Source organism: Poeciliopsis prolifica, unplaced genomic scaffold, assembly GCF_027474105.1.
Source record: "Poeciliopsis prolifica strain line A6 unplaced genomic scaffold, Auburn_PproV2 SCAFFOLD035, whole genome shotgun sequence".
In the NCBI taxonomy this organism is placed as follows: domain Eukaryota; kingdom Metazoa; phylum Chordata; class Actinopteri; order Cyprinodontiformes; family Poeciliidae; genus Poeciliopsis; species Poeciliopsis prolifica.
The window spans coordinates 1409358-1428032 of record NW_026562410.1 but is presented as its reverse complement, the minus strand read 5'-3'; the positions used below and the strand labels follow the sequence as shown (position 1 = coordinate 1428032).

The 18675-nt window shown below is 38.6% G+C and overlaps 1 protein-coding gene across 1 annotated transcript in view; it reads right to left on the bottom strand.

The window, feature by feature from the left end:
* The window catches only part of col27a1a (collagen, type XXVII, alpha 1a), a 75546-nt gene that overhangs the window by 26487 nt on the left and 30384 nt on the right, over nucleotides 1–18675 (bottom strand). The window contains exons 9-16 of the mRNA XM_055052378.1: nucleotides 15427–15480; nucleotides 14936–14980; nucleotides 13762–13815; nucleotides 11570–11614; nucleotides 6566–6619; nucleotides 4501–4545; nucleotides 1834–1887; nucleotides 1468–1512 (exon numbers count right to left, since the gene is read on the bottom strand). Of these exons, the coding sequence (XP_054908353.1) occupies nucleotides 1468–1512; nucleotides 1834–1887; nucleotides 4501–4545; nucleotides 6566–6619; nucleotides 11570–11614; nucleotides 13762–13815; nucleotides 14936–14980; nucleotides 15427–15480 (396 nt within the window). The remainder of the gene's footprint in view (nucleotides 1–1467; nucleotides 1513–1833; nucleotides 1888–4500; nucleotides 4546–6565; nucleotides 6620–11569; nucleotides 11615–13761; nucleotides 13816–14935; nucleotides 14981–15426; nucleotides 15481–18675) is intronic.

Genomic DNA, 18675 nt, shown 5'->3' with positions numbered 1-18675 from the left:
TTCACGCAATTCAACCGAACTCATTTCCATTCAACATTTGAAAGAAATGTGATCCAAAAGAACTACAAAAAAAAAGCCTTTTTTCTGATGTAAACATATTAGACCATCAGGAGTCACTTCATAATATTTTCCATCTCCAATGTGACACATATCCTTTATCAACTGAAATACAAACAAATCTGTAGTAGGGGGAAAACACAAAACAACTGTGACAATTGTTCTCCGTAACAGCTAAAAGGACAGACAAATAATGGTCACAGAGGCTGCCAAGAGGCCCACAGTATCACTGAAGAAATGGCAGGATTTTCTGATTAGCACTGTTTTTGTTCTACATGTGACAACAATCTACTGAATTCTCCGTTTGTCTGGACAAAGGAGCAGAAGTGAAAGGCAGAACCCATTTCTTTGAAACACCTGATCTTGGCTGTTTCTCAAGACGTCGTGCAACAATAGGCTAAATGGGCTGATGAACCCGAACTGTAACTTATGGCCGCAACTCCAAAAGGAAAGTTCTGGTCAAAAACAACAGTGAGCATCAGCAAATAAGCAAAATCTACAATATGAGACACAGAGGAGGCAGTATCATGCTGTAGAAATAACTTTCTTTAGACTGTGCAAGACTTTCTGACAAGATGGACTCAACTGTAAGCAGTTCTAAATAGACTGCTTAAGTTTTTTTTTCAAACCTGTTTTCCCTCAAACAGACAAGCTTGTTGTTAGTTCAGTCGAACAGGATAAAGTATAAATTCATATTATGTCACATTATGTGTGTAGAAAGTATTTCAGGCTCTTTGATTTTTCTGTTACAATAAAAGCGTGCACCTTTCAAGCTGCTCTAGGGCCAAATTCAGTTCAAACCAATCCAGTTCATTCCAATATAACTCCATCATACAGTTTCATTCAAATTCAAATGTAAATACATGAAGCCCAATGGCCTCTAATTCCACTGCAGCACAAGAGCATTATTTGTGCTTTTTTGTGTTGTAATAGTCTTTAGAAAGTGCACAAGCTTAAATTTTTTAAAGCTGATTTAAGAAGTGTGACTCAACTGATTGGAGAGCTCAACTGAACAGTAATTTTACAACAAGATGAAATTACCATCAACCCAAATTTTTATAGCTTCTGTGTAATATGGTGCACACACACATCTGTTTCAAAATGCTTCAGAATATGAAATGTTTCAAAAACTGATTCTTTCAATGGCTAATCATATTCAGTGTTCAGAAAGTTTAAGATTTCTCACAAATGCAGATCAGAAAAAATAATATGGCAGGCAGGTTCAAATAAAACCTTCCAAGAGTCTTGTTGTAACAATGTATAAAATAAAAATAAAAAGTATGTTTTAGTAATGAATTTCCAATTACAATGTGCTTGATATCTAAAGGCTGAGTACATTTGCATAAAAAGAGCACATGATAATCACATGCTGCATATAACACAGGCCAATAACAGGAATATTGAGATCACCTTATCACCTTTCAGTCCTGGTTCTCCAGAATTTCCGGGTACCCCCTGGAGAAAAGACCCACACGCAGGTTAGAGTTACAACATACAGTTTGCTCAGAGGACAACAGACCAGGAGTCAGTAGTCCGGGTCTTGGAGGTTTTAGATGTTTCCCTGCTTAAACACACCTGAATCATGAACTGGTCAGCAATTTTATTCAGGTGTGTTGGAGCAAGGCTACACATGATACATGCATGACGTCTGCTTTTGAGGACCAGGAATGGCCATCCTTGCGACTCCAACCATTCTTTTGTTTCATAGCACATGTAAGGCTGCCATTGACAAGCAACGCAAGAATGGACTTTCCGTCTGTGCGTTTCAGAGATTACCTTGAGTCCAGTCGGTCCGGGAGGGCCCATTTCTCCCACAGGCCCCATATCACCCTAAAGCCAGAAAAAAGAGGGGAAAAGACAATAACCGTTTAGTGATAACACATGCATAAAGTAGAGATAGTTTCAAAAATATTCCTTTGACACTTAGACAATGTGAACAGTATCTAATTTTGTTTATCAACTGCAAGAACAAAAATCATTGCTTCCAGATCATCCATGCACATATCACCCTACAGAGAAGAATGCATGATAATATGCGAACATTCACAGGCCAAGATTATGATTCATCTCAAGCCTGAAATAAAGGAGTTTTGGCTGCGTGTATCTAATGTTTGCCTCTTTGAATGGGGCTGTATCTCCATATGTGACAAAGTAGATTATTTAAGAACATGACATCGAAAAAGTCCCTAAAACAAATCAGATCCTCTGGCATCGAGACCTTAGATGGAGAAAAGCTTCTCCCTAGTTATCTGGGAACATCTAATGCAGATGAATGATGTCACGAAGCAGTGCTTTGAAAATGCAATTTTTGGGGGGCTTTTTCACATTTTTGTCATAATACAATCACTAGCATAAATGCGTTTAATTATGTCACTGATTTTTAGTCACAGACCAACACAAAGTAGCATATAGTGTAATATATTGTGAAGTAGAATAAAATGATACACGGTTTCCAATTTTTTTCACAAATAAAAATATAAAAAGTGCAGCATTTTGATTGGTTTATATTTTGCAGATGCATTAACTCAGTACAGTTACAGCTGCAAGTCATTTGACTTTGACTAGACCAATAACATTCTTTGATTTGATCCCTTACACTGTAACTCCACCCCAAATCAAATCTTTTGTTGCCGAGAACAGTTTTTCATTTTTTGGGACGGCTGTGTTTAGCTCTTCTCATGGACTGAGCTTCACTGTCTCAGCAGTCTACCATATTTCATAGAAGGGATGGTGTGTTCAGGAAGATGTGACATTAATTTTCTGCAATAGATGGTGTTCTACTTGCTTTTTGGTCTCATGTGACCAGAGCACATCCTTCCATACATTCAAAAATGGTTTTCTTTTTGACCAGAATTGTGGACGGTTAGCAGTGGTTCTGTATAGAGATCCAACCTGAGACTAATACATTTTCTCCAGAGTTACTATGGGAACTCTTGCCTGCTTTTCTGATTATAGCAATTATTGCGCAGTTTGCCAGTTTAGGAGGACAGCCTTGTCCTGATAGGTTTGGAAGATGCCCACTCCATTGTTGGATGAGTTAAATAATGCCCCACTTCATGTCCAGCGCACTGGGCATCTTTAGCTGGTGCATTTCTTGTTCTTCAGAATATTATTTAGTTCATAATATTTTCTGACAAACCTCTGAGATCTTAAATTAAATTTCAAAAAAGTGAACCTTCTGCATTTATTGGCCCATGGATTTATAACCCATAACCAGCAGATATCTTGGAGAAACCATTCACCATTATTGGAATTAGTGTCGAATTTAGCTCCTGCACATCTCGCCCATATTCCCATATTCCCACATCCCCACCCACTTTCCTGCCCATACCACATAGTGAGGAACACACCGCCAACACAGATACGCCCAACTTGACTAGAACCAAGCCAGACTTTAACTGAGTAGACTAAGACTTGGCAATGGAGAAGGGGCTTTATTAATTGATCTTTGAAGGCTTTTGTTTTGATGGGTTTTATCTAATAAGGGTGGCTGAATGCCAATGCATAGCATCTTTTTCACATTTTAGTTCTGAAAGCTTTTGGAAACCGTGCATCATGTTCCATTTTGCACTACTTTTTATTGATCTATCCATAAACCATGAAAGTTTGTGCCTGAAAAAGAAAAATATGTGGAAATTAAGGTGTTGAAATTTTTTTTTTCAAAAAGCTGTGAATTATAAGCTATATAAAATTTAGTCCAGAACAACCTGTGCAGCCAGGCTACAAAAAAAAAAAACAGAAAGAAAAAGTTACTTTAAGGACATGGCCCAGAAATTACATTTCTGACACTCGTAATGAGAGACAAGGAGAGACAACTTCTGTCTTTTGTATTTTGCGTAAACAAGAACAGCTGTCTAGACATTTTCGTCTTTCCTCGGTGGCCAGCCTTCATTTAAAGCTTTCAGCAACGACTCCCCAGAGGAGGGTGTTTGTATACTTAAATCATTTAAGTGTGGCTCATTGCTGCTGGTACGGCATGCAGTGGAGTCAGATGGGTGTAGAGGACATGAATGTGGAGTCGGAGCTATAATCAACCAGTCCCCCGATTACAGGCCTTCTACAACCGCTAGTGGCCTAGAATAGACCAGCTAGGAGAGACAGTGACAGCGGAGGATGGGACACAACAAGAGAAACCAGGGAGACATTATAATCAGGTCCAATTATGTGGCTGTTGGGTCAGAGAGGCATTCAGGATAAGGTGATGGGTGGGCAGCGGGCAGCTACTGGACAAAAATAGTTAATTTGAAGATGATGCACCTTGAGAATTTTGTTCGATTCAACAAACTTTTGAGAACTGTCAACTGTGTACTCGTCGTTTACAATCAATCCTGGTTCTGTGTTTCAAATATGTTCATGGCGACCTTCAGATTGTGGGCAGTTTATCACAAAAGTACCTGGCGGAGTAAAATGACGACGGGTTGAAATTTGCGGTGCGCTACTCACAATTAATCCAGGGACTCCGTTCGGACCAGGGGCTCCTAGGTCACCCTAATCGGAGAGGAGGGGAAAGATGGAAGAAGCAGCAGAGACACAAGTGTTATTGGCATTTAAGAAAAAAAAGGGCAACAAAAAAAAAACATGTTCAGAAGAGTGACTTAGTATTCACTGAAGCTTATGAGAGGCCGCTGCGTGCATGTATTGGTGGGTATGTATGTGTTAAAGGTGAAGGTGGTGTGGCATGTGAGCCCCATCATCTCATTCTGGCATTCTGAAATATTTAAATTTGTCAAAGCTCAAAAGTTAAGAAGGAAACTTTATGGATCACAAACTATTTATCTCAATGTTAATGGTAGCTTAATCCTTTCTTTAAATCCTCAAATATGACCAAAATTAATTTTCTTTTAGTCAAAAAAGTCATCATCTACCAGATAAGTTCAGTTGTCACTCCTATTAATTACAGACTCTTGCTTCATCAGTGAAGAGTTAATTTAGCAATGAAAGACCAAAAAAATAAACAAAAAAAACCATTTGTATCATTTAACGATATTTTGACCTCTTATTGGTTTTCTTTACAGAGGAATCTCACCATTTTTGTAATTGAAGTAGATCCTAAGCAAGACAAATAAATATTTGACATGCCTGATTCATAATTTTGCGTTCTGTGGTTCCCTGTTCTGCTTATCAATAAACATTGCATCATTTGCAAATGGTGTTTTTAGAAATAATTGAATAGATTTGTGTGTGTTTGTAAACGCATATGTTCGAGTATGTGTACACTTTATGTACATAAAAGATGTGTTTATTTTGGCTGTGTGCTGTGTGAATATTTTTGATTTAATGTGTAGTGTCTGTTTTACTAGTTGCTAAATAAATTTCTATTTTATGTCAACTAAATTTTAAATTTTTCCAGCGGCAGCTAAACTTATATTAACCACTAATATTATCAGAGCTGTAGATTTCTAACATGTTTATTTAATATTATTATTGAAATAATAAGAATCTAATCTTAAAATACAATTTAGAGTTAAATTACTGGCTTTCAAGAGCTGATGAATCAGAATATTTTACATTTTAATATTGTTCTGCTTCAGGTTTACCGGAATTGCTTCCAAGTGGCTGAATGTGTTATTTTGTAACCACAGGAAAAAGCATAGGAGCCTTTATTCGGCCAGGTGTCTGGCTGTGGGCAACAATGAACGGTGGAGGGGCAACCCTGTCTTACTCTCTAAGCTCCTTGTATTACATGGCCTTTGCAACAAAGGGATGAAATGACAAAAAAGTTTTGAAAGCATACAATTACGTATGCCCAAGTATAACTTCATGACAGCAACTGGCCCTTTTCTAGTTGGATGACAATACTTATTCTCAGAAAAATACAGAGAAAGAATCTAATAAGATGAGGCATTAGAGTAAATCCCTGATCTGGAAGCCCAAACCATTGGGGAAGTGAAGCTGGTGTTTTTCTCTAAACCTAAATGCACCTTATGTTCATTATTCAATTATAGGTGGGTCAAACTGCAAGGTGCTGGCAGGCTTGTATTTTTCCATTCAGGCAGAAGAAGTGGCACATTTGTAAAAATTACAGGGAATATCTAAAAAATACCATTTGCATGTGATCTGGAACGGCTGCATTGATGAATTACACGCAATTACTCATCCTGACGTCTTATTACATCATTTGGTGTTTTTGGATATGAGGTTGTAAAAAGGTCTACATGTGTGGTGGTGGACAGCTCACAGTGGTGAACGGAAAGGCCTTCGCTGTAAACTGCTCACCACTTAACAGTGTGGGCTTTTTGTAACTGAAAGCCAACTTAAATTATTTTCAACACACCAAAAGCATGGGATGAAACCGAATACACTAGTAAAACTTGTCCCCCGTAACTTCAAACAAGACAGAGAAGACAAATGGGTAGAAAGCCACATCATATAACCAGCAGCTAAAACACAAGGGGCAATGTGAGTCTGTGTGCGCGGCTCAGAGCTAAACTCTCACTCTCAGCTTGTGTGTGTTCAAATGTGGACCGGAAATGGTTTTACATGTGTAGTAGGTTAATGTGGAACATACTGGCTCTCCGTCTGGTCCAGGTGGCCCTCTCTCCCCAAAATCCCCTGGAAACCCCTGAGAACAGAGAACAACTTCAATTCTGTGAAACCATTAGGCATGTAAGAAATGAATTTGCTACCACTTGGTGGCGATAAAAACAAGCAATTTGGGCTTAGATTGATAGCGTGGCGCTTTTTTAAAAACTTGCACACGAATTACATATCCAGCATTTTACAGATTGTTGTCAGCTCTTACAGTATTAGGTTAGGTTTTATTTATTAATTATTTTGCTTAGTATTCGTAACTCGGTAACTTCTGTGAAACATATCAAGCAGTTAAAGGACTAGGTATTAGCTAAGTATGAAGGCATGGACAAATCTTTAGGCACACCTGCAAAAGACATGTAAAAAAAAAGTTTTTAAAACTAATATAAATTCTATTGGTGCATTTATTCAGCGATGAAAAAAAAAATTGCATTTTCATTTGTATTTTGCCACAACTCACAGTAAGCACTGAAGGAGGAGAAAAAAAAATCTCCAAATCTGACACAAAGAGTGGCATCTCTGGGCCACCAATAGCAACCATTAGATGATAACTCCATGCCAACCAGTTGCATCCCTTACATTTTATGTCCTAACACACAAAATGTAAACATGTGGAGTTTGCTAAATGCAACCGTGATTTTCATTGCAACTGCGTGCTTTGGTCAGAAGAGACTGACTGTACAGTGCAAGTAACTTTTGACCTTCATTTTACACAATGGCTTGCTGCAAGTGAACGCAAAGCAAATCATTTTGAGCTCCATTGCCATAGCAGAAAATTTCCAAATACTGCTTTAATAATAACAGAATCTTACAATTCAAATTTAGAGCAAACATTTACCTATTTAATCTTTTTTGCTGAACAAACAAAGCTCTGTTGCTGCAAATGAACTGTAATAATGTTACTTGTTCAATTACTTAAAACGAGACCGTTATGGTGCTATTAAAAGCATTAAATCTATTAACTTTAGGGTGTGGGTAGCTTGCTGTTGGTAACTTTAAACTTTGGATGGGGAGAAAGTGAGCCAAGCGATTATTCTGTCCACTTAGCAGCAATCGGGAGGCTAATCTAAGCTTTACAAAACATTGGTGCTGGAGCAGAGAGCAACCACATCTGCAAAAAGCCCTACCGCTAAGAGCTTTAGTACGGAGACGATTCAGCGCTCATAATGACTACTTTTCACTACACTGGCCTCAATGCATTGTTTTAACATGATAATTACTGTGACCTCCAGATAATGTCAGTTATTTCTGTAAGAGCGAAGATCCCCCAGATAAACTGCATGTACGTTTTATTTTAATCGTTGAGTCATCTTAGAAACACAATCTCCCCACTAAATGTAGTTCTTTGTGTTTGACATTTTAATTCGGAGCAAAATAAGTCAGGCAGAGATATTTTTTTTTAATTTTATTTAATAGAGGAGAAAAAAGGGGTCATTGAGACTCTCCAAGAACCAACAAAGAAACACGGAAAATAGGATCAGTGATTGGGCAGCTTGAAGAGGGAATGCAAGTGCAAACAGAAACCAATTAAGTGTTGGTGATTTTTGTGTGACAAAACAGACAGATGTGATGAAATTTTTTTTTTTGCCCGTATGCAATCCATTTTGACTTTTTCTGCCAATCAGAACAGTGGAAATCCAATCTTTTCACCCAGGAAAAAAGTCTCATTTGAGCCACGTCCAAAGTTTGTTTCTGAGTGTTTTCAAAGCGCCTGCAGTTAGATTGGTCATGTCGCATTTTATCCGACTTTTACCTCATCAATACGAGACACGCGGCATGCGCCCAGATGTGAATAATAAAACCATGAAATTATGAAAGAAGCACATCACATTCCAGTCCCACCACTCCTGACTCTGAATACACATTCAAACAGACTTCTCTACAGAAGTTTCAGTAAATGCTACAAAAAGTTTGTTGGTATTAGTTGTGCTTCATTTTTATAAGCTCCTTTCGTCTTGTTATGATCCTGTGACAATACTGTCAGCTCTCATTGCTCAATAGACTTCAAAACGTATATGGCTGGACCCTTTGTTACTTCTGGAAACATTACTCTGAGGTGTGACATCTAAGTTCTTCTTCTGTAGATGTGAGTTGTAAATCACTCATTCAGAGGTTTGATAGAAAGTTAAGGATGATGATAAATAGCTTAAACTTAAATGTTTACTGTGGTCTGAAATATTTCACATGATTTGTTCTCACTCAGGAAGACTTTCTACATCCATTCACCATGTAAACAGATCCTGGCTTTGTTATAAATAACATGACAATAGCTTGAAAGGCCACAAGGTTCACTCAAACCACTAAGGTCTTTTTAGGGATTAGTTATTTTCAGACCCCAGAGGTTAGTTTTGTTCTTGACTCTAAGCTGCTCATTAATTACAGCCTCTATCATAGACTTGAGGCCCTGTTCGCACCGAGCCGATTTTCAGAGAAACCCCAACATGTTTGTTACAATCCAGCTGCATGTTTACATGTCTCCAAGTGATCGGATTCTCAGACGACAAGACGTTTTGAAAACCAGGTCTGGGTAAAGGTTTTCGGGAAGTATTCTGGATTTGTCTGAAATTCAAATTCAAAAGAGCTATTTACGACAGGTCAGATATGAACTGTTTAAAACATCTCAGATAATCTTTTAAAAAATCTTACTTTAAGGAAACCTTCTCCCTCATGTGACATAGAAAAATACTTTCATTCAGTAGCAACTTCAAACAGATTCATGTACGATTTTAAAAAAATGGCACTGAGTTTGACAACAGGCAAAGAGAGCTGCCCAAAAAACAAGTTAAGATATATTATTTAAAAAGAAGCATCAAATGGAGAAGGAAAACTGCTGGCAATGTACTTCGGAAAGTTGTTGCACACTCTACCGTTTTCGATATATCTTGGTCTGTAGGAAATGACAGAATGTGTGTCTGCGTGCGTGTGCTTCCTTGAGAGAGAACAAGCGCTGCGGTTATGACCATTAAAATGTCTGGCTCAGGTTTGAGCAGTTCTCCTGTTTTTCCTCCTGGAAGACGAGAGCGATCTCTTAAGGATCATCCTGTCAAAAGCCCTCACGCTCCGTTTTTTCCTACAGGAGCAATTAGATGCCGATTCCAAAACCACTGAAATTACATAACTCCTCCTGACACCTTCTTCTCACCTCCTCCGTAAACACAAACAAAACGGCGGCTTTCATGTCGAACTCAGTGACGCCTCAAATACACAGCTACTGCTGTTATACATCATCTGCAATGTCCTGCAGGAGGGGAGCGATAAAAATGTGACGGCAACTCTTCTATGGGAATGTTTTTAGATTTACACGATCTGTGAAACAACCAGAAACATTTTTTTTATGGCAGAAACGTGTCAGTCTGCAAGCCTTATAGAAAACGTGTATGCAGGAAAGGCATTTCCAACGCTTTAGTAAAACGCAAACAAAGCCACAAAAATGTTATAATGCATCTATACCGTCGTCCTGAAGAGTTATGCTTCTATAGTTTAGTTGTCGCTTCTCAAAGCTTCACATTAGGAACCTCCCGCCCCTCTCATTAGAGTGTTCAGAAGTTTTGGCAACACAAATATCATATTTACTGAAAAGTCAATAAGCAACAGCTGCAAAATGATCTCAGCAATGTGTTTTGGGGTTACACAGTTCAATGCATTCTTTCAGACTGACTTTAAACACTATTTAACACAAAAAGTCTTCCAACAACCAGCAAACGAGTTTACTCCAACAAAAACTTGTTTAAGAAAAAGCAGTAACGTGTAGAAATAGTAGCTATACAGCACTCTCTGAAAATCTCTGACTTTGAGTTGCTTTGGATGATGGAAATTTGCTCTTGAATGCATCCATCCTCTGGGTTGTATACAGAATCCTCGAAACAGGTAGTTGATATAAGAAACTGTCAGCATTTCTTTTCCTGTCCTCACTGTGCATAGTGGCAAGATAAACATTATCCACTTCCAGCAATAGTTGCTTTGAGATTTTAAAATGTTGCATGAAGAGTTGTTATTTACTTGAAGGAATTCCTCACTTTTGAAGGTCAACAATCTTACTTGAAGAGCATGTTTTTTTGTCTTTCCTACTTTGAAGAGAAAGTACAAGAAATAAGCCTCTGTGAAGTTATATAAAGACTGTTTCACACTTTGAAAGGTATTACCTATGAAAGAAATAGAATTGTAATTACCATATTATATATATGGTAGTGGTACCATCATACCACTACCTTAAAAGATGAATTTATTTCAAGGCAGAGGTTTGGCTTAATTTTTACAATACAAAGCAATAGTACATCTCATGCCTTCTTTTATGTCCAGCAGCCTTAAACAATGAGAGCTTTCACAAGTCTTTAAAGGTTGCTAATTACGCCATAAAAAGCTTCTAGATTTGTCAAGAATTGTTTTGTTGCAAATGTCACTAAAGGGGTCTGAAAATGTACTAAATATTAAAAAGAAACTGGCAACAATGGCAACCTCTACTTCTACCTCAAATTTTGACTTCAGTGGATTTTTTGTTGATTTTTCTTTTTTCTGGAACTTAAAAATTCAAACTTTTGCCATATTTCTAGTGCCTAAGTATAAGAACAGCATTTTTTCTCTCAATACAAATGAAAGCTAAGTAAAAAAAACCCAAAACAAACAAACAAACAAAAAAAACTCTTGTGTTACTGCTAATGTGTAGTTCAGTGTGGCAGTACTTAGAAAACCTTTTTCGAAATGGTACTGGTTATGAAAAGTTGAGAACCTCTGCATTAGCATAACACGTCTTTGTCAGTATGATTTCCACCTGCGTGTGATATTTCAGTATTACTTTATGCAAACTGCAAACTTTGGTTCAAGTGATGGATCATGACTTATGGTTTAAATGTCTGTGAGGTATGGAAGTGGTTTTAATAAACATATACATATATATATATATATACACATAAAAGCTTATCATAACACACATGATCACATTTAAAAATGATTATCTGTAAAGTATGTTGAGACAAAACTTTACCGGCCTACCCATCTCGCCCCTCTTCCCTGGTTCACCCGGAATTCCCTGAAAATCCAAATGTCGAGAGGGAAGCAAGTGAAAAAAAAAAAAAGAGTTCAAGAAGGACAGAAAAGAAAGAAAAAGAAGATGAAGTCAGTGAAAAATATGCAAAAGACATATTACAACTGAAACACTCATGGACGACACTGATTTGAGCTCAAAACACACCATTAAAAAGCTGAAGTGTCTCCCACTTCATCTGTCGCCAGATGTGAGGAGCAGCTGACTGCAGCCCATTAAACATGCTTCCAAACCCTCATGGAGGGTTTTCGACACTCATATTGAGAACAACCACTAGTTTCTCCGGGGTAGACAGGCACTGCAGGGTTTATGACCCATTTTGTTGTCTGGTGATGAAGGGGTCCTGATTACAGCCTCCCTTGCTGTGACGCAACCCCCAACCCACCCGGATCATGCTTTGACTGGACAAATCGCTTTGTGTTTTCGAGGCTGTACACAAGCAGTGGGCGTGGAGATCAGGCAGTTCAAAGGTTTCCAGAGGGGGGTTTTATCATATGAGTCATCAGCACTCCCACACACCAACATCCTAGACAGCTGGAGATTACATCTTGTGTTATAACAACTTCAAAACAGCTGAATGGAATTGGCAGGAGAGCCATCGTTTCTTTTTTTTTTTTTTTTTTTTTGTATCTCAATGGGAAATTGCAGTGTCTTACAAAAGTGTTCATGCATGTCAAACTTTTTCACATTTTTGTCGTATTACAACCACAAACGTCGATGTCTTTTGTTGGAATTAGGTCTGAAAATATCAACAAGAGTTAGATAACAATTATGAAGTATAAGGAATGTTATTAATGGCTCAAAACCTTTTGCAAAATAATAATCTAAAAAGTCTTCAGTCTGACATCTGCTTGTAAAATCCTGTGCAACCAACTGCATTCAGAAGTCAAAAATAAAGACCAGCCATTAATCTTTATATAAATACAGCTGTGCTGTGGAGTCCTCAGAGGAGTGCGAGGGAACATTAGTGAAGAAAAAGCACCACAAAAGTTCAAGGAATACACAAGGAGGTTCAATAACGTGGAGAAGCTTAAGGCAACGGTAAGTTAAAAAGCTAAAAAATGGAAGGAAACAAAAACATCCACTTCAAAGTTTATCTCAAGCTGCTGCAAACATATACAAAAGGATGAAGATGTCTCTCTTACAGTACTACATGGTGGTGTCAGCATCATACGATGGGGATATTTGTGCACTGAACAGATTGGACTATTCTGGAGGAAAACAGGTTAAAGACTCAAAACACATGAGATTAGAGCGGATGTTGAGCTGTCAGCCGGTTAACTAAACATACAACCAGTGACACCTTGCAGAGGTTTAGACCAGGGGATGTTTCTAAAATGTCCTGGCCAAAGTCCAAACCTAAATTAGAATTGAGATCGAGCCTAAAAAAAATCCAACATGACCAGGCATGAGGCCATAGGCATTGTGTTCTGAGCCCGATCCGACCCGACCAGTTAACCCTAAATACGGTCCTGAGCCTGAAGTAAACCCGACATATTTTAACTAAGGTTCCACGGCTTTTGTGTTTAGACCACAAATTGGGTAAACAGTGTAAGTTCTCTTGTTTTAAGCTTTTGTTTAACGTCGTACTGCTCCATTTCGTTGTTTGTTGTAACAGCAGGACGAGCCAAGTGCAAATCAGTTTGAAGTTTGACTCGTATGATCTTACCTACGCTGCTTCTGACAGTTTGAGGAATTTCTGCACCCTACTTGCTTTCATTATTTCCTCAACTAGTTAAACTATCTACTTCTCTATTTAGACTATATAAGTAGATTAACACAACATTATGTCGTGCATTCATGTTTATATGCTGTATGTATCGCAGGCTTATTAAACACGCCACAGAAACCCGAGTCCAACCCGAACCTGATTATAAAGCAAATAATTCTGACTCAACACCATCCCCAAATTCAGTCTGGGTTCGGGTTGGGTTCAGACCATCTGTAATTGCAGCAGAATCTTATTTTACAAAGTGCTAAAAAAAAAGGATCCATCATATACAATCCCAGTAAAATACATAAAAATTTGTGGTAATAATAGAAAATGTGAAAGAGTTAAAAAATGTGGATTGAGGTTCGCTTGATCAGCATCTGACAATACTTGAGAGTGTGTATGTTTGAGAAGAACTCACTCTTTCGCCATCAGGGCCAGGCAGGCCGAAAAGGCCTGGGATTCCAATGAAACCCTGCAGGAGAAAAGAGAAGAAAGCAAGGGCACAGTTGTGAGTGCTTCGACCCTGTACAAGCAGCTAGGAGAAGAGCAGCTCCCTTCGGCTCTGAGGCTGGGTTTCAGGGCCCGACATTCCAGCATGGGGTGGGCTTCCATGAAGAACCAAGCCATGAGGCAAGTGTATATGCCCATGGACTGCATGGTGCTGGCTTCCACGATGTAGTCCAAGGGCACATACCCTCACGCCAGGGATCTCTGAAGATAACCGGGGGCGACACACTGGGCTGTCAGTGCAGTGGAGACAACACACACACATACACACAAAGGAAAACAAGCACAAACGTCACAGTTGAACTGTACGAGAACAGTCGAGATGCGTGTTATTGATGAGCATGAACCTGAGCAGGTTTACATTTGCAAAATGTGGAATATGCACCAAACGGGAGGGGAAATATGAAAAGGTGGCTCAGTGAGAGGGGGAGAAGGGACTAGAATGCCTCCTTAAGACAGCAGGGCCTCATACGGAGCTTAAACAGGAAATTCCAGCCTTCGGGGGCAGGGAAGACTTTGGACAAGCCAAGGAGAGCTGATAAAGGACCTTTATAGGAACACAACATAAAAATCACTTTGTGTCCCTGACTATGTTTCTTTCTGTTTGTAAGCAGAAGCTGATTGACTAACAGATTTTCAAACCGCTACTGTATGAACTAACACACTGTTTACGCCTTGTGTGAGGGCGCTACCTTTTTAGCCCACTATTAATAGCAGCGCTTACTGCACGGGTGACCGAGATTATGTTTATGTGTGCAGAGGTGGATGCTGGAGCACGAAGTACACGCATTCTTTTCATGCACGCATGCATGTGGATGTTGTTTCACTGAGCTAGACAAGCATGCTTTCATGCAGCACCGCATTTACAGCATAAAGGACTCGTGGTGTGAGGCTCTAAATAAAAAAAAGGAAAAAAAAAGTTATCTGGCTAAACAAAGATTTATGTGCCCCCTTCTACAAACACTGTGGAGAGAGAAGCGCCAATGAGCTGCCTGGCTGATCATTACATTCACTAATTACGCTAAAGCACCACATTTTTATAATTTTATCAGATAAAATCAAACTTTAATGCCACATTCCCTTACCCGAATGCCTTTCAGCCCTTTTGGTCCAATAGGTCCTGGTAAACCCTGAGAAGTAAGAAGAATGAATACAAATTTAACACCTTCATTTTTTTTTCTGCTCCTTACGTCAAGAGAACAAGTTTCAGTCTAAACCTCATTCTGGCTCTGGGATGCACGATCATTCAAATCTGGCTTCAAGCATTTATGTTACATGTTGATACAATATAAAAACATGACAACATTTCCATGCAAGGCAAAGACACATTCAAAATAATATGTGGGAAAACAACTCTATCTCATATCTGATAAATACTCCAGTTGAGCATCCCAGTAAGGGAGTGTTGCTGTTAATGTTGAACATTTTCTGACTAATGCAGGTAACCTGCTTAGTGTTTTCCAAGACTTTTTTCTTCCAGGTCATCTGACCAGTATAAGCTAATTCCACTCTGGCTCTCTGCCTTTCTTTGGCCCTGACCACAACTGTACCAGTCACAGCAGAGGATTTACTGCACCTGCCTGCCAGGATAACCTTTGGCACCTGGGCTTCCGATTGGACCCTGCTCTCCCTGGTGGGTAGAAAGAGAAAGAAGTGGAAGGGACAGAAAGTGGAATAGATGAACACAATTAACACAAATCCTAATCAAGCTTTTAATTCATAAGATATGGTCCAAGTTATAAGTCACATAAGGAGACACTTGAGGAGCTCCAAAGAACACTCAAACTGCTTTCTGCAAATATAAATGACTCATGTAAAGTATGCATCAGTGAAAAATGTCCCATATGAAACAGTTTTGCCAGACTGCGAGGACATTTTTCAAGAGGAATACATTTTTGGTAAACTGGAGATTTGACCAGACATGTACCAATGATTTGTTTGACACACTGCATGATTTTACACCTGACTGACCTTAATCTGTGGTCAGCAGATTGGAAGCTAAATGTCCTGGGTTTTGTCTAGTCAGTGATCGAATTTTACACAACTTATAATGACAATATTCCAGTATGAAAGTAGTTGCTGTGTAAAAAAAAACCCTCAAAGCTATCTATTTCCACTAAGTATTTTCAGCAGATAGTGAAGTAATTTAGATTTTCTAAGTTCTAGAAAATTTAAATTACTTCACTATATGTCACATAAATGAGTCAAAAATTAACTTTTTCCATTCAGATATTTCATTGAATTAAATTGTTTTTTTTTATTTTCAATGGACCTGGAAGGAAAACCATGTTTCAAAATGATTGATTTTTACATTTTGATGTAGATTCCTCACTAAAGTTGTCTTATTAAGGATTGAATAATATATGCTGTAATTGTTTTTAGTTTGGGTTTATTTATTAAACAATTTTGTACTGTACATTTTTTTCCTTATTTGTGAATGCAGATGTACTACAATGCCTAAACATTTCAACGTGATGTAATACATTTAAAACTAGCTTAAAATAATATAAATCAGTTTCATAACTCACTAAAGTAAATCTCCAGAGTAAATATATCTCTTTGCAGGGAACTAAATACTAAACAAAATATAACTTGCGTGGATTAAAGTTTGATTTGACTAAATTTCTGATCTTACTAAACCATCAGATGTTACATGCAAAAACAAAACAATTCAGTGGGTTGCAGTTCAATGTGTGTGCTACATTACAGAGATATATAGAGAACATTATCTGAATGATGGAAGCTGATGAACCTCCAGTTAAATTTTTTTGGCACCATGGACTGGCTCTGATATTCATATTGGATTACAACTTTAAACAAGGTTTATAGAAATGAAATTCTTCTGTTTTTTTCTGTAAGTATTGTAAATCATAAAATACATTGTTTCACTAATCAGGATGATTCCTACACTTCTCTACCAGTGATAACATAAGATTAAGATGATAGATAATTAGCTTTGTAAAGTCTCGCAATGCATCGTCAATCATTATGGATGTGCTTAAATTCACATTACAGGCATTGCCTTTGATGAAAGCTGTTCTTTTCTCCTCTCTTTCCCAAATGTTTTCTGTGCAGAAGCCTGTAGATGCTGATTAGGAGGTTATGCGTGTTTATGTAACTTCTGGAAAGCATAACAAACACACACTCAAAGCAGGTTGTGTCCGAATTTCACAGAGAACCAGTATCCATGTATAACTTCCTTTGACGCAGCCCACGCTTGCCACTTGCCATTCCCTCTCCTGGATAAATATAGTGCATAATGCTGCTAGTTAGAAGGAGACAAGGCTTTGGCCAGGGGTGGATTCAGATCTTTAACTGACCAGCAAAGAGGGTGGGAGTGTGTGAGTGTGTGTGTAAGAGAGGAGCGAAGGGGTTGAGGACTCAGCCAGACGTACTTTACAGTAACAAAGTCAGCAGAACTGCATGAGCACCAGCTGGCTTGTGTAGAGCACAATGCCAAACAGTTGTGCCTGTTAGTCAGACGTCGGTGCTATGGTGATTCAAACTGCAAAATCACACCATCATCATCCACATCATCATAACCAGCAGCAGCAGCAGATCTGTGGGAAACTGGGGGGCGTTTGAGGGAGGACACATGCAGGAGATATTGTTAAGAGAGAAGAAGTGCTCACTCTTTGTAAGGAGCGCAGCCGGAACTCCCTGAAATGATGATGTCATGGAGGCTTACTTAATTAAATCCAAGTTTCTCTACACTAATAAGGAATCTGAGTGTTTATGCACTCTCAATGCACTCATGCAAGATAGAAAAAAAAGTCAAATAAGCTTAGCAGTGAGAGAAATGTTGCACAGTAAATTATCTGTAGTCACAAACGTGATTGTTTGGATGCTGGCAACAGCAGGAAGACAGAAAAAAATGACAATGGGGAGAGTTTCTACAGGCTGCAACTTAATAGCCATGAATGTGTCACTGCTGGCCTAGTTGGCGTGTTCTGGTTTCTCCACTCTATTTTCTCTCTCTCTTTGGCATCACTTTCTAATATCCTGAGGAGCGTCACTGCAACACAGTGCTACAGCCAGATGTGAGTTCTCACCAGTGCTTCATAACAGGCTAATCTAATCTGGCTTCCCTGCAGGCAAAGGCAGGGTCCTCACACACACATACACAAGCACACAGAGACAGATAGAGAGGTCAAACAACTATAAATGATGACTAAAGAGTTAGAAAATGAATGTAAGACTGAGGGATTAGATTTAAGTCAAGTACGCAAGATGAAAGCAAGACACTGATGAAAGCTGTTGAGTGGATCCAAGACCCTGTAAAAAACTGTACAAATGGTGCACTGAAAAAAATACCAATACATGATGAATATTTTCACATTTTATAATGTTATTGATGAATATGGCTACATGCTTCTCAAGATTTTCCTCAAAGCAAAATATGAAAAGTGGACATGCTTTTGCAATCAGCAACACTGAGTCCACATTTTGTGGGACCATCTTTTGCACCACTAGAGGCTATATTTCTCATGTTTCTTTTCTGAGCTCAGACTAACTTGGATGGCAAGCATCCGTGAAGATCAATTTTCAAGTCTAGACACAGCTTCCCAGTTTTATTAAGTTCAAGACTTTGACTTGGCCATTTGAGCGTCTGAATGTGCTTTAATCTTCACCACAAAGTTCAGTCTTCCAGAGTCTCACAGGTTTTCTTCCAGGTATTACTTTTACCTACTTTTCCTTTAATTCAGACCTGCTTCCCTGTCCCTAAATATAAGCTAAATATAAGCATCCTTACTGTATGGTGTCACCACCACTGTTTTACTGAATGGACAGATTGCTCTAAGTGATGATTCAAAGTTTATTTCCC